This window comes from Orbicella franksi, chromosome 10 (genome assembly GCF_964199315.1).
Source record: "Orbicella franksi chromosome 10, jaOrbFran1.1, whole genome shotgun sequence".
Taxonomy (NCBI): Eukaryota; Metazoa; Cnidaria; class Anthozoa; order Scleractinia; family Merulinidae; genus Orbicella; species Orbicella franksi.
In genome coordinates, this window is record NC_138154.1 from 14,453,252 (window position 1) to 14,475,594 (window position 22,343).

General features: G+C 40.2%; 1 protein-coding gene across 1 annotated transcript; it reads left to right on the forward strand.

Moving 5' to 3' along the window:
* The first annotated feature begins 4,395 nt into the window (after positions 1 to 4,395).
* LOC145500423 (beta-1,4-N-acetylgalactosaminyltransferase 3-like) lies at positions 4,396 to 22,067 on the forward strand. The gene is made up of 4 exons (XM_081479942.1): positions 4,396 to 5,652; positions 12,189 to 12,708; positions 13,677 to 13,821; positions 17,716 to 22,067. Exons 1-4 carry the CDS (start codon positions 4,517 to 4,519, stop codon positions 17,862 to 17,864), a joined length of 1,950 nt encoding a protein of 649 aa, XP_081336068.1. The 5' UTR covers positions 4,396 to 4,516; the 3' UTR covers positions 17,865 to 22,067.
* Positions 22,068 to 22,343: the final 276 nt, after the last annotated feature.

A 22,343-nucleotide genomic window follows, 5' to 3' on the forward strand; every position in this document is an offset into this window, starting at 1 on the left:
TCAGCCAGCTGACTCGGATCTTTCAATTAACTGTGAGAAACCGAGTCGGGATGAGATCAGGAAAGCTATTATGAAGTTAAAGAATGGCAAAGCAGCAGGGCGGACAACCCTCCTGCAGGTCGCTGAAGGCCGACATAGATACAACAGTAGAGACGTTATACCCCCTGTTTGCAAGGATATCGGAGGATGAAGAGTTACCAGCTGACTGAAGGAGTGTCATCTCATTAAACTTTTAAAGAAGGGTAATCTCAGTGAAAGTTCCACCTACAGAGAAATTACTTTGCTGTCTGTGCCTGGAGACGTTTTCAACAAGATCATCTTGGAAGAGTGAAGGACACTGTCGATTCCCGGCTCAGCGATCAACAGGCAGGATTTAGCAAAAACAGACCTTGCACGGATCAAATAGCCACCCTCCTAATTATCGTGGAACAGTCCCTTGAGTGGAATTCCTCCCTGTATATCAACTTCGTTGATTGTGAGAAGGCATTCGACAGTGTGGATAGGGAGCCCCTGTGGAAACTACTATGGCACTATGGAATACCTACCAAGCTGGTTCCCTGATTAAGAGTAATTATGAAGGAATGACCTGCAAAGTGATACACGAAGGGCAGTTTTCCAGACAGTTCCAGGTCCAGACTGGTGTCCGGCGGGGCTGTTTACTGTCCCCTTTCCTTTTCTTGCTGGTCATAGACTGGATCATGAAAATGACAGCGAAGCAGAGAAGGTATGGAACCCAGTGGACATTCTAGTCCCAGTTAGATGACCTGGATTTTGCGGATGATCTAGCCTTACTTTCCCACAACCATCAACAAGTGCAGGACAAGACAACTAGCCTGATGGACATCTCTGCACAGGTAGGCCTTGGCATCCACAAGCACAAGACCAAAGTCATGAAAGTGAATACAGCCAGCACCGAGCCTGTCCTGCTGGAAAGTAGTCCACTAGATGAGGTAGAGTCGTTCACTTACCTCGGCAGTATCATCAATGTACAGGGCGGTAGGGATGAAGATGTCAAGACTAGGATTGGCAAGGTCAGGACAGTTTTCCGACAACTTCAAACAATCTGTAAATCCAGAGAATTGTCCCAACGCACCAAGATCAGGATTTTCAAATCAAATGTAAAACCAGTTTTACTTTATGGTGCCGAGACATGGAGAATAACAAAAGCCACCGTCACCAAAGTAGAAACTTTCATCAACAGCAGCCTCCGGAGAATCCTAAAGGTGCACTGGCGAGACAAGATCAGCAATATCAGCCTGTGGGAAAGAACACAGCGGATCCCAGGAGAACAGGCAATGGGAAAAAGGAGATGGGGATGGATAGGGCACACGCTGGGGAAGCCAGTGGCTAGTACCACGGGACAAGCCTTGTCTCCTTCTTCTTGCCTTGGAATCCCCAGGGTAAAAGGAGAAGAGGTAGGCCCAGAAACACCTGGCGCCGAGACCTCCTGGCAGACACCAAGAGGATGGGCATCACCTGGAACCAATTAGAGGCAAAGGCACAGGATAGGGGGCTCTGGAGGTCTCTCGTCGACGGCCTATACCCCGGGAGGGGTGATAGGGTTAAGTAAGTCAGTCAGTTAGTAAGTAAGTAAGTACAGCAGCCTCTTCCGCAGGGACGGGTACTCTCCCCAGTTTTCACTCACAATGAGCAAAACAACAGCATCAAAACAATATGGTGGAAATCGAACTCTTCAATCACACTGTAAAATAAAGGACCGTCACGTGATTTAACTGGTAGCAAACAACTGGCAGGAAGTGATTAGTGGGGATAGCTTGTGCATTTCCTCCCGACATCGCTACTTAAAAGGTGAAAGTTGCAAGCCTCCACTCATTCTAGTCATTTCGCATTTTTTCTTTTTCTTTTTTTTTTTTTTTACAAATCCGGAGCTGAAACCAGTTAATTAATTTTTTTTTTACTTATTGGTCTTTCTAGGTTATTTTTTTATTTAATTTCATGGGCGTCGATAAAATCAGGAACGTAGAACATTCCGGAACATCCCGGAACATCGAATAATTATAATAATTATGAGAAAAAATATGTAAAATTAAATTTTCAAAAATTGTATTAAACAAAAATAAACTGGTATCAGCTCGGAATATATATTTTTTAAATTTAATTGATAAATTATATATATTCAATACACACTTACATACTTACTTTACAAAATTACATTATCTACACCACTTACATTGTAATACTCAATTACAGTACACTATTTACATCATTGCAATAGAAGTCGCTTACAATTTCATACCTTATTTTTAATGCCTACTCTACAGGTTACTTTTACTAATAAATGTACAATATTCTACGTATACGTATACGTATACTCGTGCTTCTGTTGATCGTTTATGTTGAAGAGACTTTAAGTAACCGTGACACGTTGTGTGACATATGTTAAATATTTTAGTGTCATTCCAGACATTTCGTACTTTGAGCCGTTGTCTCGTCAGCCGTATCGAGATCCTGTCCTGTAAACATCGAAGAGTATTAAAGATGGAAGACCTTTTCGTTATGACCGTTCCCGACAATTCCGTAGAACCGGTAACAACAGTCCATGTTTGTGTTGAAGAAACAGTGCTGGAAAGACCACATGACGCAATTGGCGGGAAAGAAGAGGAGCCTGTACTCATTGTGGCCAGTTGAATACCCAACGCTCCATACCCCTCCCCTACCGACTCCCCTACACCTAAAAATATCTTTTCATATTTCGAGCTGATATCAGTTTATTTCGTATATTTTATTTCTGAAAATTTAATTTTTACATATATTTCTCATAATTATTATAATTATTCGATGTTCCAGGATGTTCCGGAATGTTCCGGGATGTTCCATGTTCCTGGTTTTATTGACGCCCTAATTTTATATATTTTCTCATAATAATTATAGTTTTTGGATGTTTCGGGATGTTCCGGGATGTTCCGGAATGTTCCATGTTCCGGCTTTTAACGACGGCCCAAGTAAATGGCCTTGTGGTCTGGAGCAATTCAGGAGCGGATTTCAGCTGTTCTTATGTTTGACTTTAAAGACTGTGCAATGAGAAAAAAGTCAATTCTAGATTTAAGCTTCAGAGATTTTGATTCATAAGTAAATGCCTTCTTTTTGGGGTGTAGGACTCGATAAACGTCAAGAAGACCTAATTCGTCAATAAAACTAAGAAGAGAATTTCTGTAACTTGTTTCTTGTCATTGTCGCCCTCCACGTTTATCTATTGAATGAAGAGTGGTTTTCCAGTCACCAGCGATTATAGTTCTGGACGTGTTTGTTTTATAGACAATATCTGTACATAAGTTCTGTGTAAACAAAGTTTGCTGTCGGGAATCACATGGAGCATAAACGGAAGCTAGAAAAAAATCTTCGTCACCTAGCTTGATTTTTGCGATAACCAATCTACCGTTTGGATCAATAGACCGTGAGACGCTCTAAAGAGAACAAAGAGTTTGGCCTCTGCAATATGCAAGTACCTTTGGAATGTTTTGTACCGTGTGAGAAAAGTATTTTCCCACCCCATTCTGAAGCTCAAGGGACTGCATCTTCCTTTAACGCGAAGGTTTCCTGAAGACAATAGCAATCTACTTTTTGATTCTTGAGATACAAAAACAATGCCCTTCGCTTGACGTGATTACGCAACCGCCTTACATTCAATGATAAGATTTTGATGAATTTCATAATATTCTACCGAATAAAACCTAACACTTATTCTTAAATGCACAATAGCTATGCTAACAAACAGCAACAAAGGCTGGAGCCAGGGGAAAAAAAAAACATAAGAAAAAAAAAATAGAAAACGAAAATGCGAAGACAGACAAAAATACTAGTAAAGTTTAGAAATGTAAATGAGCTACGCTGACACTAACTTAATTAGTAATCGCAAAAGTAACCAAGATGAACGAAAGAATTACGAAGTGAAGTTGCACAGTTCTTAAAAAAATACAAGACAAACACCGCACTTCGTAAGGTATTTGCAAACGCAGCGAGCTGAATAAAATATACAGCAAAATCACACCAAATTACATCCGGGCGTGCGACTTTCTCTTGAAAGAGAAACAATTACCGTCTCATTTACATGCCTAAGGTCGTGAAATGTATACTTCCATTTGTAAGGTTCTTTATGCGGGAAAGCTCTAATGTTTCGCAGGTTGAAACTTTACAATGACTGTAATGCACGAGTTATGCTTGTTTGTTTGAATAAAAACTGATCAGTTGAATGTTGGCGCTACTAGGTTACTGTTATGCTGTACAGGTGACTGTGACAACGCCTGTAGAAAACTTTGACGGTCAACTGATTTGCATAGAATTGCGACAAAACTGCGACAATGTTTACAGCGGGAGATTGACTTTGTATGAGAGCTTTTGTCGACACTCCACTTGGGTCCGACTACTGTCAGAGCTTTTCGTCTGCACAGCCAAAAAGGTCCGAAATGATCGAGTTCAGTGCAAATGGGTGTCTACAGGTGTCAGTGAAGGTAAAGCCGGATTCCACCGACCTTCTTCACTCTGTTTGAAATAAAAGATGGTTGCAAGACGGACGATCTTCGCACTTGTGTATCGGTTTTACCTTCGCCATGGCTCTTTTTGTTTGCCTGTACTCTCCCGAAGACGGATAAGACCGCTCAAGCTTCTGGTAATAATACTGTCTTGTTGTTTAATTTTGTTTTTTGCTCCTATTTTATTCAAAAAGAACAGTGTTAGTTATTCAAGAAGAACTAGTGTCTTCTTCTCTAATAAATCTGGTGAAAATTTCACTGGCGAGGAACAAAATTCCACGGATGCAAGTGAAGAAGGAAGAAAAGGTCAACTAAGAGTTTCCATCTGGCGCGATTTGTGCGGCGACGAAGTGAAAGTGTTGAGAAACTCGCCATTTTATCCTAGTTATCCAAACGAAAAGAAGTTAATTCGTGAGTTTTCCGAGTTTCAAATCGAGGACAACAAAACGGAATACGGTCAAACGATAGTTGGTTTCCTAAACCCAGCAAGGAATGGATTATATCGCTTTGCGATAGCCTCCGATGATTCATCAGAGTTGTGGCTCAGTCCAAGCAAAAATCCTGACGAGAAACAGCTAATTGCCAGTGTGTTTATTGAGGGCGCTACAAGTTGGACGAAAAAGAACGAGCTAAATAAATACCCTAATCAAACTTCGAGCGACATAAATCTTCGCAAAGGAAGTCGTTACTACATCGAAGTCATTCATAAACAAGGCGAAGGCGTCGGATTTGTGCAAGTTTTTTGGTCAAATCCTGGCGTCACAGACTTCAAACTGATCAGCTCTGAATACCTATCGCTATGTTCCGATGATGTCGTGATTTCCCCAAAACAGGATGCCATGAACCAACTACTTGCTGAGCGTCTTGCAATCTCACAGGTAGTATGGGAAAAGTACTCGAGCCTTTTCGCTCTTCCTTTGATTAGCGAAGTAGGTTATCTTCCACAATGCACGTACAAGTCAAGTCAAGTTGTTCCTAAAGACAAGATCGACAAATACAATGGGGTTTACCTAGTTTATCTATCCAGTGTGTTCCCACAAGATGATACTTTTATGGGAAGCAAAGGAAGAGTGTGGTCCTGGGGTAACAGAGTCGCTGATAGAGAAATAGTACAATCAGTGGTGGACAAGATGATCGCCGCCCTTTACAGGAAAACTGCCAAGTAAGTGAAAGTTTTGAAATTATCATTGTTAAAACAACAACAATCTCCCGATGGTGTACGGATTAATTCATAAATGAAACAAGGCTAGACAAACTGCCCGTCAGCTGAGCTGTTTATTTGTAGTTATTTTTAGCTATTTGCACACTATAGGCTGTTTTTCACTAGAACATAATAAGCACAAGCACAAGCACAAGCACAAGCACAAGCACAAGCATAAGCACAAGAAAAACGAACAGCTCTGTTTTTCTTGTGCTTAATATGTTTATGCTTATGTCGAGCGCGTTACTGGTGAAAACTGCACAAGACAAATAAGTGGGTTCGTTCTTCTTATGTTTCTGCTCATGCTTATGTTTATGTCACGGCTATTTTTGCTTGTGCTTATGCTCTAGTGAAAACCAGCCTATATATTGGTTGTCAAAGGCATGCATTATATGGGATTCCGTTTGTGAGACGATGTTCTGTGAGCTGTTTTTAAGCTGATTCGTTTAACACATGATCATTTTAAAACAATGTCGTTTAGATTTTCTGGCAACACTATCTTTATTCTGGAACTCAATTTCAGTCAAAGACAAAAAGCCGTGAACACTATGATTTGATTTTGACAGGTCGATTGTGTAGCAACCAAACAGATACGAAAAATCCGCAAACAAAACAAAAAATTAACGGTGTCTCGGTCGGTTATGAAACCACACTTCCATCGTTTGTCCTTCCGAAAAATGGCTGTTACTCTGTAGTTCTATAATTACTTATTTAACCTGTTCTCTTTGTGCAAGCAAACTGCAAACTGGAGAGACTTTAAATGACGTGTGGCTCAAATCTGTACGCGCGGACTTGCAACCTAAGGCCCGATCCAAACGCCCCTCCACTCATGTACCGAACCAAACTTGATTAAGTTCGACTTCAGAGCGACTTTGGAGCGACGGCTGGTTCAGACGGCGTACTTGTGTCGAACTTAATTCGGGAAACCGGTAGTAACAATTTTCGACGAGAAAATATGCGTTCTGAATTCGAGAACTCTGTCCAAATAGAAAAGTTGTGACTAACATTTCGTTGTTGTAGCAATATTTAGGGAAGCAAATTCAAACTCAAGGTTCGGGTGTTTGCATTTAGACAGGTTTTCTCCCGGTTAATTCGACTTGTTAAAGGGAAACCTCATAAGCTGGGCTATTATCACGAAGAAAAAGCAAAAAATGAGTTTGCGTTAAAGAAACTAGCTTACACAGTCCCGTTTCTCAAAAATCAAAGGAATGTTTTGTTGTCTTTATTTTTAGCGACGACTTCGAACTTCATGCACGACTGGTCACGCCACTCAATTTTGAGCCAATCATGAGTCCCATTATTTGAAAAATACATTACAGTAATTTATGCATTAGGTTCGACACATGAGGAGAACGCCGTATGAATCAGTTGCCGCTCCAAGGTCGCATAGTGCGACAGACCCTGCCAAATTTAATGTTGTTTGTCGCACCAAACCTAACCTGCCGAACCAAATTGATTCAAACGCCGCTCTTCTGCCGTACTTAATAGCCCAGCTTATGAGATTTCCCTTTAACAAGTCGAAGTAACCGGCAGAAAACCTCTCTAAATGCAAACACTGAACCTTGAATTAGAATTTGCTTCCCTAAATATTGCTATAACAGCGAAATGTTAGTCACAACTTTTCTATTTGGACAGAGTTCTCGAATTCAGAACGCATATTTTCTCGTCGAAAATTGTTACTACCGGTTTCCCGAATTAAGCTCGACGCAAATACGCCGTCTGAACCAGCCGTCGCTCCAAAGTCGCTCTGAAGTCGAACTTAAAGGAGAACGGAAGGCGAAAACCCATTTATAAAAAGTCGTTCTTAGGAAAGCAGATTTCAGATTTTATTTCAGATTTTATTATTAATTGACACTATTTACAGACATATTTCACTATCGCACACTATTACAAAAAATTCATTAATTAAAAATAAGGAAAATATAATAATAATAAAACCAAAACAAAATGTACTCAGTGACCAAAGAAGCATATGCTATCGTGTTGGTCACTGACACGTTCAAAGCATACGATACGTCGTAATTAAATCGCTATGTTTTAGGATGTGAACTAACTTTTTAGCCTGATTGTAGCAGCAAAAAGCTCCGTACCTGAACAATTTGAACGTCCGCCATTTTGGAAGCAATGTTGAAGGCTTGGGCATACATACATAACATTTGATAAAACATCCCGGAACATCGAATAATTATCATAATTACGTGAAAAATATGTAAAATAAAATTTTAAAAAATTAAATCAAACAAAAATAAACTGATATTAGCTCGGAAAATTAAAACAAAACAAAAACATGAAAAAAGGAAAAAAGAAAGAAAAATGAAAGTGACTGCAATGAGTGAAGGCTAGCAATTAAGAAGAGTAATCCATTCCTTCCAGTCGTTCACCGTCAGTTTAATCACGTGACTGTCCTTTATTCCCAGATTTCGTTCTTCGCAGAAAACTAAGGTGGTGGCGTTCGAACTCTTTAATCAGACCTAAAAGTATGGGTACACGAGTGTGATTTTTTTATTCAATTCATTACGTCAATACAAAGATATGCGTATACACGATTTCTCATGAAGAAATAGTTTCTCCATGAGATATAAATAGGAACTCTACGGCATCAAGTTTCATGTCTAAACTAGTTTGGACTGCTCCACCTCTGATGACAGTGTAAACAAATACAAACACAAAATTTAAAAACATTTGGCGACGCGCGCGCTGTCTTGCGGGGTCGCTGGTCAAAACTGTATTGTCTTTAGAAATATTTGTTACAAGTGTTGGCGATCTGAAATTGAATTCTAAGTGTCGCCAACATTTCAAATGCATCTCCTGGAAAATGTTTGTCCAGTACAAGTTAATATTTAATTAATTAAAAATACTTTTACCGCAGGCTATAGTCTATTCATCGCTAGTTCAACTTCACGTGCAGATCGTTATCTGACGTTCGATCAAACTTAGTTTTTTATCGAGCCATTCGCACACCACCAAAGTAAACCAGATATGCGAAAACCGCGCGTGAACGTGCTGCTCTATAAATCTTTGATTACCACTAGTTTATTAATAATAATTTGCTTGTTACTCCGACTTCCGGAAAGGCCGAGTCTGCACTTAGTGGGCCATAGTGCCAGGCGTTCCTAGCGGAGCGGCGCGAAAACTGGGGATGATAAATAGCAACATGAAGATGGAATAGGGACAAAACTATGAATACTGACTTAACAAGCAACTGTATGATGCTCAGACAAACACCTCAGATGTTGAAGAAATCAGGGATCAAAAAAGGAGACGCAATGAATTACCTGGCATTCATCGTCAGAATAGTCCATGTTTGTGTTGAAAAACAGTGCTGAAAAGCGACGTGACGCAATTGGCGGGAAAGAAGAGGAGCCTGCAGCATTGTGGTCAGTTGAATGAATACCCAACTCTCCCTACCCCTCTGCTACCGACTCCCCTATCCCCAATAATATCTTTTCATATTTTAAGCTGATACCAGTTTATTTTTGTTTATTTTAGTTTTAAAAATTTAATTTTACACATTTTTCGCACAATTATGATAATTATTCGATGTTCCGGGATGTTCCGGAATGTTCCATGTTCCTGGTTTTATCGACAGCCAAAAAAGAAAAACAAGATGCGAACTTATTTCCCTGTGATGTAAATAGTAACTGACCTTTCTTAGGTTGAAACACCAAAGTAAATATATTTCTGATATATTCAATTGTGTCTGTGAAAAATTCCGACGAACTTTGACGGGTTTCGCTGGAAAGGGAGTGCAAAGCTATTTTAGCACTTCTTCATCTGGAGTTTCTTTGTCGCTTTAATGCAGACTGTTAATTTTAAAAGAGTTGTTCGGTTTCTTTTTAACATTTTCTTTACTTTTCCCAATTCGTCCTTTTTCCCTGTCCGGCCTTAAAGTTTTTCCTAATAAATCACCGATTTTACACTTTAAAGTTGCCTTGCAATAGTGTGACAGCTGTGCTTATAAACTTCAGTACATCCAGAAAGAACTCTTACAAAAGTTTAAGAACGTTTCCTCCTTGTGTTCAAGTTTTGTTTCCGCTATTTTAATGGTATGAAATCTGTTCCAAAACAAAAGCTGTAAAACGCTCTTGCCTTCCATTTAATTTCCAAAGGTCTTATTATCCTGCCGATCGGAAGATTAACCGGCGCTTTCACTAGACAAGCACACAGGGAAATGGTTAGCAAAGATTTCGAGAAATAAAGATAAGGTCGAAGTTCAATCGACTAAATTAAATCCATCAACTCACGTTTTCGAAACAAAGATAGATTCAGTCAGAATCGTCGCTGTCGACGACTCGATGGCCCTTGTGCAGTCCATTTGTAACAGAGACACCTTTGCACACGTGTTGTGCACCATCTTTTGCTGCGAACGCTCTGTGTGTCCAGCAAACTTGTCGACTGCGGTACAATGGGTAGCCGATCTGTAACCGTAGAAGTGTTTCACTTATTTTGAAAATGCTGTTTTTCGCAGAGGAAATTTGCTGAGAAGTAAATAGCCGACGTCCTTCAATGTGGTAAAAGAAGGAGTCTGAATAACTACCGTTCCTTGATCAAAGTCTTTTTTTTTTTTTAATTTCACCTTTTTCACAACCGGCGTAAAAAGTGTTCGATCTACGAATTCTCTAGGCCTAATTTTACAACTCGGTGGCCTCGTGGTTAGTGCGCTCGTCTCCGGGTCGAGCGGTCCGGGTTCGAGCCCTGGCCGGGGATATTGTGTTGTGTTCTTGGGCAAGACACTTTACTCTCACAGTGCCTCTCTCCACCCAGGTGTATAAATGGGTACTGGCGAACTTAATGCTGGGGGTAACCCTGCGATGGACTAGCATCCCATCCAGGGGGGAGTAGAAATACTCCTAGTCGCTTCATGCTACAGAAACCGGGATAAGCTCCGGCCTGATGGGCCACTTGGCTCGCATGCAGACTTTACCTTACTTTTTAATTTTACAACTCAGAATGTAAGAAAACATCGCAAACTTATTTTTCCTCGTCCCTATATTATCATTCACATTTTGTCATGCGCATTTTTCCATCCGCATTTTTCCATCCGCATTTTTCCATCCGCATTTTGTCATCTGCATTTTTCCATCCGCATTTTATCATCGGCATTTTTCCATCCGCCATTCGCCATCCGCCATCAGCCATCCGTCGCCATCCGGTCCGCACTTTACAGAGAGCCTTTTTTTCAGGTAAAGTTTGCGTACAGTCGGCAAGGAGGCGGAGATGATTGACGTCCACCAAAACGTTTTGTCAAGACTTTTTTGTGCTGAGGGTCGCGAGTGATTGATAACTGCTGTAAAAGACTGACAAGAGGCGTAAATCGTTTAAGAGCAGCTTGCTCTAACGGTCACTTATATATGTCAGGAAGAAGTTTTTTACTAACTTATTTCAAAACCGCAACTTTTAGGTTGTTTGGATTTTTATTTTCTTGGCGAGACGGCCTTGCGAGACCACTGTGATGACGCGTATCGTTGTCGATAAGAGTACAGGCCACGCTACACCACATTTCGATTTGTTTTTTAGCACAATATCAACGTCAAAGAAAATTTTTTTTTTTCAGAGCGCGAGCTGAAAAAGGCATTGTGTGACACACTGACACGAGCAGCATTGTCTGGACACTTATCAACAACGGCAAATTAGCCAATCAGATTGCAAGATTAGTAGCAGTTGTGGTAAAAATGTATATCGCGTATTAGCCAATGAGAACGTGCGCTTCTCTAAAGCTACGTTGTAATGGATTACCATGCACGCTTACGGATACTGAGTTGATAGCGCGACTTTGATCAAGCTATGTTGTAACTCGGTTTCGCAGATCACATTATTTTCATGTAATTATTTTGTTTTCATGCAAGAGTAGATCAACTTCTCCTGTTTTCAAGCTATATCCTTGTGGATTATTCTTGATTCAGTTTTTGTACCTGTATTTACATTATTTTGGGGAATGATGTCATATTGTTTAAGAAGTTCATTAATTGCAAAAATGATGGTTTGTGATACAAATACAGAACATTTAGCTGAGTAAGCGGAGTTCATATTCCTTTGTTGCATGACACAACTCACAAACCTTCACCACGCCGGACTCGTCACTTTGTGAAGGATTTAATTCGAATTCATCTCTGCAGTGTAATCACCTTACGAGCGACCCAAAGGCTTACCTCAAGTTCGCTTCGAAACATGTTCGAACACGAGTATTAAAACAAACGAGGCCAAACAAATACCTGAAATACGAATTATTTTATTAAGAACCTGTTGTTGGACTTCTTTAGTTTTCTGCTTGCCTTGCCTGCCTGCTTGCCCACCTGTTAGCATGCCTTCCCGACCTTGCTTGCTCGACTTGACTAAAAGACCGACCAACCGATCGACGGACGGACGGACACACCGACCGACCGACTGACCGACACACCGATCGACCGACCCACCAACCGACACACTGACCGACCGACCGACCTGCCGACCGACCAACTGAGAGATTAATGACTTAATTTTTCTCGTTTCTCTTCCAGGGATTTCTTTTTAAAGAGAATTTACAGAGTTACGCAGAAGTCTGATCCAGTTTATGGCGATCGTTTCTCTGTCGATGCGGAACTTGGTTTACAGCATAGCAAGAAATCATTTCGCTTGTCAGAGCACGTCTATCAGAAGAAGGGAAGTGACAAGTTGTGTTTTCCAGAAGGAATCAACTGGAACAGCAAAGCCATGGTGTACTTCATACTTCCTGTCAAAGACCAGGGACGATGGGTCTATCATTTTATCAATGAACTCACTGTTGCCAGCTTATTAACCGGTGATACGAACTTCCACGTCGTTGTTGCCGACTTTGAAAGTCAGGATATTGATATGGCCGAAGCTTTTAACACTTCTCTGTTCCGCAGCAGACACACCATTGTTAACATGACGGGTAAATTTTACAAGACACTCGCGCTAAACGAGGCTGTCGCGCGTGTTCCAAGCGAGCATGATATACTGTTTCTGTATGATCTTCATATCGATGTGCCCGTAGACATTGTGGGCAGCGTCAGAAAGGTAATAAAGTGCAAATGTAATTACATTAGAAGCAGGCTCTGTAAGAGTCTTCAGCAATGTTAGCGAACAGTTCGAATGCGTGACCTAAGAGGGTACGAAAGCACGTTTCACTAGGAAAGAGAGAGGGTGTGGGAACCAGGAGTTGCCTCACTAGTGTCGTGTTTTCTCCAACGTCTCCTCCTCATGTCACGCTTTTTCAAGTTTTGCGCAGTGTTCGACGATCTTAAATACATACATACACGTATACATACTTTATTTGGTCTCGCAGGTTAAAATAATCTGGCAGCCGTTGGCTGATGTGGACCTGCGTTACTAATTTCTCCATTGTTAATAACTTCTCCATTGTTCCCTGAGATTGCTCGTAGTTTTTAATGGATTGATGAACTGAACTAAGACAGGGCGTTTTCGGTGTTTTCTGTGTTGAAGGAACATTTTACTTAGTGTGGATAAATGTTCCTAGTTTCTTTAAGTGCGTGGATGTCGCATGGTATGGAGGAGGAGGCGCCTGCAAGAACATTTGCCTTCCACCAGGCTCCTCACGGTGAATGCAGACCTCAGCAAGTCAACTAAAATCACGTCTGACCATATCTACAGTGTATTGGACAACTGCTAGAGAACAAGTGTAGAACTGAAAGAGGCCTGTAGATAAGAATGCTGATGACGATGCCACAGGGTACTTGGAACTATCCCGCTACTGATTGGCTGGAAAAAAAAATTGTAATCATTGCAGATCTAGATCTCTCGTTAAGGAGAGCAGACGTATTAGAGGCTCGGGTACAGAGATTTTCGGACAAGCGTAAACTACAGCGATAGGATTTACTCTGTATGAGTCCGCTTGTTTACTGTAATGTACCAGTCAGATGATGCTATTGTTGCGAGCCTTCTCTAGGTCCCTTATGTACTTTGACTCGAAATCGTTGTACCACTGTTTGATGCTCAACGTTATCTGTTTGTCATTCATCTTTCAGAACACCGTTGAGGGACGAATTGCCTATTTCCCTGTGGTTGGTCGCTTAGATTGTAGCAGCTCGTCTGCTGAACACAGAGGCTTCTGGGAGCTTGCAGGCTTTGGCTTGCTTGGTATATACAAGTCTGAATGGACAAAGATTAGAGGTAAGTGGAATTCAGTTTTTTTAAGAAAGTGATCAGAAGAACAACCTAATGATCTCGATGCCGGACAAAACTTGAACTGCAATATTACCACAATGTAAAGCCTCTTTAACCGACTAACGAGATATGACAAACATGTTTTTCTCCTGATAAAGTTTCTAACGACGGTTAAACACTTTGTTCGCGGCTTGAAAAAGTTGATTGATTGATTGAATGATTGATTGATAACTTTATTTATACACGGTAAAAATTCCTTCAGCACAATTTAAAAGTATAATACCCAATTCTGCCTAACTGAATTAACTAATAATTAATATAGCATTATAAGAATAAAAGCCTACTATTGCTATTATCAATTGAGCAGCCAATTAACTATAATTCACCTCAGTGGTCCCAATGTGTGTAGAATGATCACTATACTTATCTTTAGGAGACAACACACTACAAAAAAATCATACCACACAGGATTAAACCCTGTCACTCTTTGGATGTATTGAGTTTTATAATATAGATAGGACCCTGCGCACGCTCTGATTGGTCAAAAACCCATGTTTTATCAGAGTATAAAATATAGAAAAAGCGTGTTTTATTGATTTGCGCGTATAAAATCTATATCATAAAGCAAATAAAGAAGCCTAAGCCGTGTATTACACTGTGATAAAACACGACAGGCGTTTGAGAAGACGAGGCAAATGTAGAAAACAAGAGCCGCAGGCGAGTGTTTTCTACATTTCTCGAGTGTTCTCAAATATCTGGAATCCAAATTCAACCGTTTTTCTGCGTTCTGGTCTGCTTGTCGTACGTTGTCTTTGTTTTGTGGGCGTGGCACAGCGGAATAATGAACGAATTTACACAGTTCGATACTTATGCCACCTCGGACGAATTGCAAATTGAAAAAATATCACTTGCCCATGGCCCCAGCAAAATAAAAGCAGGTTGGAGGCCGGGGGAGGGCGAGGTTGGGGGGGGGGGAGGTGAAGGTGCTGGCAGTTTGTTGGTGTGCTTGCAGGAATGTAGAAAGATCTCGAAAATTTTCTTGCTGGTTGCTCAAAGACAGGATATCAATGAAATTAGAAAATAAAAGTGCACTGAAAACAAGAAGTACTCTATGTAGGCATTGCCTTGTGCATTGGTTTTGGTTGAAGGGAAAAAATTGACATTTGATTTACTCCCACATTGCCTTTCTCCTACACGGCATATAAAGTGGATACTGATGAGCTGTTTATTGCAGCCTAACCAGGAGCCATAATCGGGAGTGGCGAGATTCTCTTGCAGATTTTTCACAGCGATGGCAGGTAATAAGACAGGGAATAAGAACCAGGGCTCTTATATGTAGTTCTATGCTCTGTGCTAATGGAAAAGGTGAGTTTTTCAGGGTCGAAAGCAAGACTTCAATTTCGTGCTGTGAATGAATAATATCCGCTCGCGCTAGTTGTACAGGTAAGATTTTGCGTTTGTTCTGTAAAGAAAAGTTTTGTGAGAAAACTCTTTACCCCGTTATCGAGTTAATTTGTGAGTTTCCCAAGCAATGCTTAATCATAACTAAACCCGGTTTTTGACAGTTTCTTATTGTTTCTGTTTGTTTGGCGAGTTTGCAAAAGTTTTTGAAAGGAAAATCTGACGCGTTATAAGTAGCTCATTTGCATAGTGCGAGCCGATGTTTTCAATTGTCAACAAATCTTGACAAAGATTTCTTTCGTTGTCTTTTGTGCTGAGATACTGCAACAATTTTCATCAACGCCAAAAGGCTAGTAAGATCATGTGTGTTTCTTTAACATTTTTACACTGCGAAAATAACATAGAAAAGGAGTTTGATAACTCAACTAACAAAATCGAAATCGTTCATTCGAGTTGATTAAAGGAAGCGTCATCGTAACTTTGCTGATTATTTCTGTTGTATTCACATATTTTCAGCTAAACTTTCAATATGTTCTCAAACATTTATCAACCTTAAACATATTTAATAACTATAGAGATATAGTATGAGTTTGATGAACGTTTTCACACGAAAGTGCGGAAGTCCAATTTGTCATGGTTTACTGACTGTACAAAACACGCATCGGCGGGCACTCTTATTCATCGACAACAGACACTTTATTGGATTTTTACACAAGCAAAACTAAGTAGCATCTACAGACATAAACTTTATTGTCACTTATTGGGCCTTGATAGAACATCAAGCGTTGCTTACAATTCAGGCGAAACTCAAACTTGCAATTATTTTGTTTTTACTTTTCGGTCGAGATAGACTCTGGCGAAATCCTCGCAAGCGTGGCTCAAGAGGAGGGAAACTTTGGAGCCCTGAAACAGTGCTATATCCAAATATATCCAACTGGGTTTTTGCTGTGTTATGGAAAAGCTGTTAATCTTCAACATATGTGAAACTTAGAGTGGAGTGATGTGGAGCTCTTGTTAAAGAAGCAGCGAAACACAACTTGGTCAGCGATATAAAGCGGGACATAACTAAATTCGACACTGTCTTACTTCTCCCAAACTGAAGCAGCTTACGACGAAAATAATGAAGCAAAATTCCAACAGACATGAACGTATTGATTTGTGGGCCAAAAGCATCAAACATTTCGGGAATTTCGGACGCCATTTCCCCGCGCTATATCCGCAAAAATCCACGTAGCATGTACGCGCGTGTGCCGCACATGATGGCGCAATTTGTTCTAAAAATAGAAAACTGTCCCATATCATAGGGAATGCCCCAATACTAGAAATAGCGCGCGCTTACGGTCTCCGTCCCCGATTATGGCTCCTGGCCTAACACAATAATACTGAACTAAGAAAACTCTTTTAGAAACTTAGAGAATTTGCTTCCCTGCTAGCAGAGGCTCTTTTCCTGGTGTTCGCTGACGGGAGAAAAGAGACCTCTACCACGGGTCGAAAATGGCTATTTTGAGCATGCTCCGGGGCTTAGCGACCGAGCCATCACGTGATGTTCATAGCGCGTGACGAAAATAAAACCTTTCACTCCAACTGACGCGAAAAACCCACGCAGATGGCGCGTTATGTCTCACACCCCGGTTAACTCACTGTGTAGGAAACGGAGGAAAATATCGACTAGATCGCCAAAACGCGCTTAAAAAAGTACAAAAATCATCTAGAGATAATTGTTGTCTGATCTGTGGTATTAACTTCAAGTTATCTGGACAGGAAAGCTTTTCAACACAACCACATCTGCAGAACTCAAAGAAAATTTAACAGTCCTTCTCGGAGAGTCGCCAGATTTTTCCTTGTCATCCCGACGGGTTTGCAAATGCTGTAAACGAAAGGTGAACTCAGTTATAAAGGGAACATTGATTCTCGAACAAGACAAAACATTTCTCATCGACAAACAACCACAACAAAGTGGGTTAGATGGCAGAATTTTCACCTTTTCCGTTCGTGCAACTAGTACAGCAATCTGGTAGATGAGAGTTTTCCCATGCCCGGTCGACAAGCACGCAAACGTGTCTCGCCCGTTTAAAAGGGCCTTGAACTGCTCGTCACCCAATTTTTTTTTAATCTTTTCATCGTCGAGGTTATCCACAACGGAAGAAAGCAAACTTGTGACTCTTTAAGATTGAACTCTTTCGAGCACGCCGATGAGCACGCCATGTTTACACTGTGTATGGGCTCAATAAATAACAGCGAAATTAATGTAAAGAAATGCGCGCGACGCAACGGCTTAAGTTGCGGTCAGCGAATAACGCAAGGAGCATGCGTTTTAAATAGAGCCGTCCAAGACTGTGGACGGCGGTTAAATTAAAGCCATTTTCGACCCATGGCAGATGTCTCTTTTCTCCCGTCAACGAACACCCGGAGAAGAATCTCTGTTAGCAGGGAAAGAATTTGCTTGTATGAACATTTAGTTGTACAACTCTGATTTATTTTTGCTCTGTTTGTCCAAAGGAATGAACACCGAGAAATTCAAATACAAATGGGGCGGGGAGGACTGGGATCTACTGGACCGTGTTTTGAACGCCAAGTTGGAAGTGGAACGAATCAAGTACCCAGGCCTCTATCATCATTATCACAGTAAACAAAAAAAATGGAATTAAAGATATTTTTTATTTGTTTTATGGAATCTACACGAGATCATGATATGGAAATAGAAAAAGAAAATGGATCTCTTTGTTATTTCACCGCGATTTAGACGTCTGAAAATGTGAGATTTTACCTCCGGTTAGGTCAGAAACCGCAAGGGGTTACGACCTGGGACTAGTCTGGCTGTGACGTTAAAACAAGAACGTACTTCGACATATTTTTCCAACCAAAATAATAGAAACGAAACAAACAAAAAAGATAAATAAGTGAAATAAACTAGGAATTAGGCAATCAAGCGTAATTCCAATTTTGATTCAAATTTGTAAACATTCACCATTATTACGAAAGATATGTAGACGCGGTGTAAAAAAAAACGATATCCATTTTCTCTTTCGATTTCTTTATTATGATCTCGTTTAGATTCCATAAAACAAATAAAAAGTATCTGTCACAGTGATACACTTTTAAAGCGCTTGGTGTAGCCGCGCCTGGAGTGTTTGTAGCGCGCCTCCTATGCGAAGTTGCTCTACCTGGCCTACGTACCGCCTCACCAAGTTGAAAAATATCGGTTTAAATTCCCACATCATACTGCGACTACTTAACGGTTTTAAAAGGTGTTGTGTCAGGTTTAAGATTAAAGATTGTAAATATCGCTTTCTTTTTTTTTAAATTTAACTTTATTTGTTTTCTGCACTACTATAATCAATACCTTTGCGTCGCCATGTTATATTCTCCATTGTTACATTCAGTACTAGTGTAGATGTGTTATCTCAATAAAATGGTCGTAAAATTACATGCAACTATCTTCGATGTTTCTTTCCACGAGCCAGATATGCTACCAAACAGTTTTTTATCTATCGTTTGAGTGCCTTTTGAGTTGTTGGTAGCATAAAGCCAGTCAATTGCTAAGGTCTTTACAAAATTAAATTGACAGATAGTAAATGTATGATCAATATTGATTCTTGCTCACCACTGTAGAGGCATTCGTCATCCGTTTAATACCATATCAGTAAAGGTTGTCTTTCGTGACTTTAATTCTATGTATTAATTTAAACTGGATTTCCTTCCACTTTGTCCACTTGCAGATGTTTTATAGCGAGGTTTTTCGAGGCATACCCATCCAACTTCATTGTGTTATTCCATCTCCTTGGGCCAGACTGGCTAGCCGTGTGAATATCAGTTTGAAAAAAAAAAACTAAATGCGACGAAATCTGCATTAGACTTGATTCCAGTCACTCTTCAAACAGGATCACACCACAAGCTTATTTGTGTGAATTCATCTGAGACCATCGTGGTCATGAGGTAGCCAACAAATATTGTCTTGTTGATGGCAAATTTACATCGGTTCCTCTTTCTAAGCAGAAATGTCTCAACTTTCACTTCATAGCAAATATTCTCCTAAAACTTTGCCAGGCAGCACTCACCAGGCTCACTTCCAGAGTCAAAACTATCACCTTCAATAGGGGAGAAGAGGGTCTCAATGAGGTGGTGGCTTTTAAGGCCAACGTTTAATATTTTGGCTTTTTTTTCGGCCAACGGTTAATTTATTTCCCTTAAGATTAACAAAAATCTTACTAACTAACTACCATCGATAAAAAAGTTAAAAATATGTATTGACCCAGACCATTTCGGACATGGCGTTGAACAGCCGGACGTCATAAATGTTCATACTTCCTGAAGCATGCATTAGGGAGTTTACGAAACCACGACGGCAACGGCAACGGGAACGTCACTGAACAAAAGAATTAATAAGCAGAACAATGTCTGTGCACGTGCGTTATAATTTTTGGTACATTTCTTTGCCGTCCTCTGCAAAACAACAACGTGAAATGACCAAATTTTGCGTTGCCTGCAGAACGTGAGCCACGACGGCTAATATTTTAAATTTTTATTTCAAATTTATCGCTGTGTTCCGGATTTAGTTTTGCGATAGTTTTGACAGTGATAAACAAAGTAAATGACTTTAGAGTATCGCGAGATTCGTAGGTAAAATATAAATCCATTTTTTAATGGACGTTGTCCTCGGCGTCGCCGTCGTGGTTTCGTAAACTCCCTATTGTCATAACAGTGACGCGATGAAGCGCGAAATTTGAAAGCGAACAATCTTCAGTTTAGAAGAGATGGCGTCAAAAATGGGCGAGAACCTCACTTTAATTTTCGTTTTAAATGACTCTAGGTTGAAAAAGTCCACACTTGTAGGCTGCGAAATGAAGACGAAATAATACTTATTTAATCGAGACGCCCAGGAGACATAAACGACACGTAAAAACTATTGGAAATTTGAGTCAAATTGTAAATGATTTTATAGTCATTTTAAATAAGATTTCAAAAATGCTCTTTTTCTATCTTAAATTTTTAGTTTCTGGTCCAACTTTTTATGAACTTGTAACTTGCATAAGTTTCTTTTTAAAGCAAATTCAGATACTAAGCTGAAATGTCAAGAATAACAGAAAGGGATTTTCTTGAAATTCGTGTTCCCTGTATTTCGTATTACATAATGATCCCCTTTGCTCATTAATACGCATATATGCCGCTTCTCTGAGTTCATGAATCTTGCTTTAGCACCACTTTCACTGTTCCCTTGGGTGTTCAGTAATGGTTGAAAGTGTACTTTTCAGTCTGCCCGATTTTGCTGCGATCTTTAACCAACATTTGCGATTGCGGCCGACCGTCAAACTTGGAAGCTATTATCAGAGTGACCAAATTTATTTCAAGTGGCACTCAGAGTACGGCGTCGTCCTGTGCAGATAGATATTTGAAATTGTAACTAGCTTTGCCCGTGTTCTGAGTAATCTTTCACATTCTGCTCAGAGGGAAAAGCGAGATAAGCGCTGGGAAATTTTTCTCGAGACGGCTACTGAAGCCTTTTGAACTACTGATTAATTTTTGAGCTTCAGTGAACGCGTTTACCGTTGTTGGAATTAGCCTTTTGAATACCGATTTGAATGAAACATTTGCTTATTTGTCGAACAGAAAATAAACATAAATCAAAGTGTAAGACTTGGATCAACGATATGTCACTACAATTTGTCCAGCACCGCATAAAAGGAAACTATGATAAGTCGGTGCCTTTCCAAGGACTGTTAAACAGTACACATTTGCGAGTCTTTGCAAATTTCTCGATCTGCTTACAATGGCTGGGGAGAGACGTAAAGCGTACGGATATCACAACACTAAAAACTTATAGCGCTCGTTTCTTTTCTGTGCAGAATCTCTTACGATGCTGGTTACTCTAAATATGATGTAAATGGTGAACAACTAGTTTGTCTAAAAGACATAATTATATCTTGCAAGTGGAGAATTATTGTTGACTATAAAAACGCAAGAACAAAAGGATCATTCAAGTGTTTTGTTTGTCATTCGCGCGTCAAAGCGTACGACAATTTGAAATTCTCTTAGAGTGATTTCAGTTCTATATTATAGAACACAAGTAATTACGATTTTCACCAACTTCCAAACTTGAGCGGGAGAGCGCACTTAGTCTTCGGTTCGCGAGCGCATTTAACTGCCAGTATCGTGCAAATAATTAAGATACAGGGTTAAGTACCAAATGATCATATGATCGTAACAAGTAAAGCTTTTTGAAGCGATCGAGATTTCGCGGAACTCTATTTTCTGTTGACTGCTTGTAAAGTTGATGGACTTTTCTTCGCAACCGCAAGAAATTATGGGTAAATTGCATTTGTATGGATAAACCGCAACCAATTACAGTTCATCGAAAATCCACGTGGGAGCTCCAGTGAGACAAAAGTAATTTATGCCAGTAAGTAAGTAACAAAGTTATACAACGCTTACGAGTGGTATACCATGGAATATCACTCGAATCACTTGTATTTTCACGGAATACTCACAAGTCTTTATTATTTTACACCATGCCATAGAAAGACAGTGGCCAACACAGTCAATGCAGCTGGCGATGGAAAGATGGGTGTAAGCAGTATGAGTTCTGAAAAACCCATTTCGGAGAAACTAATAAATAGTACTGTATTGTATTGTATTGTATTGTTAGCGTTTACAAGGAAAATAGTGTAAAGTATCGCACCGACCTCGCCTTACAGATTGCGTGCCGCGTTTAGCATATGCTTGAGTTTTCATTCTGTGTAATAGACCATTTTACAGTTGTCTGCTCAGTGACCTGGCCTTTGTATGGCAGCGAGGCTTGAGTTGACCTTGTTTTGATACAGACCTCACTGCTTTTGTTGTGTAAAACAAGTTGTTCTGATGCTAACTAGGTGCATTTACATGACAAAAGCAGTGAGGTCTGTATCAAAACAAGGTCAACTCTAGCCTCGCTGCCATAGAAAGGCCAGGTCACTGAGCAGACAACTGTAAAATGGTCTATTACGATACGGGCCTAAGCCAACTATTCATTCGGCATATTCATATGAAAACATAACACTGAAAAACTGACATTTCAAATTAGTGTCACGTTTAAGGGCCCATTAACTGATCTTTTTGTAGACTGCGAGCAGTCTCTCTTTTCCTCGAAAACC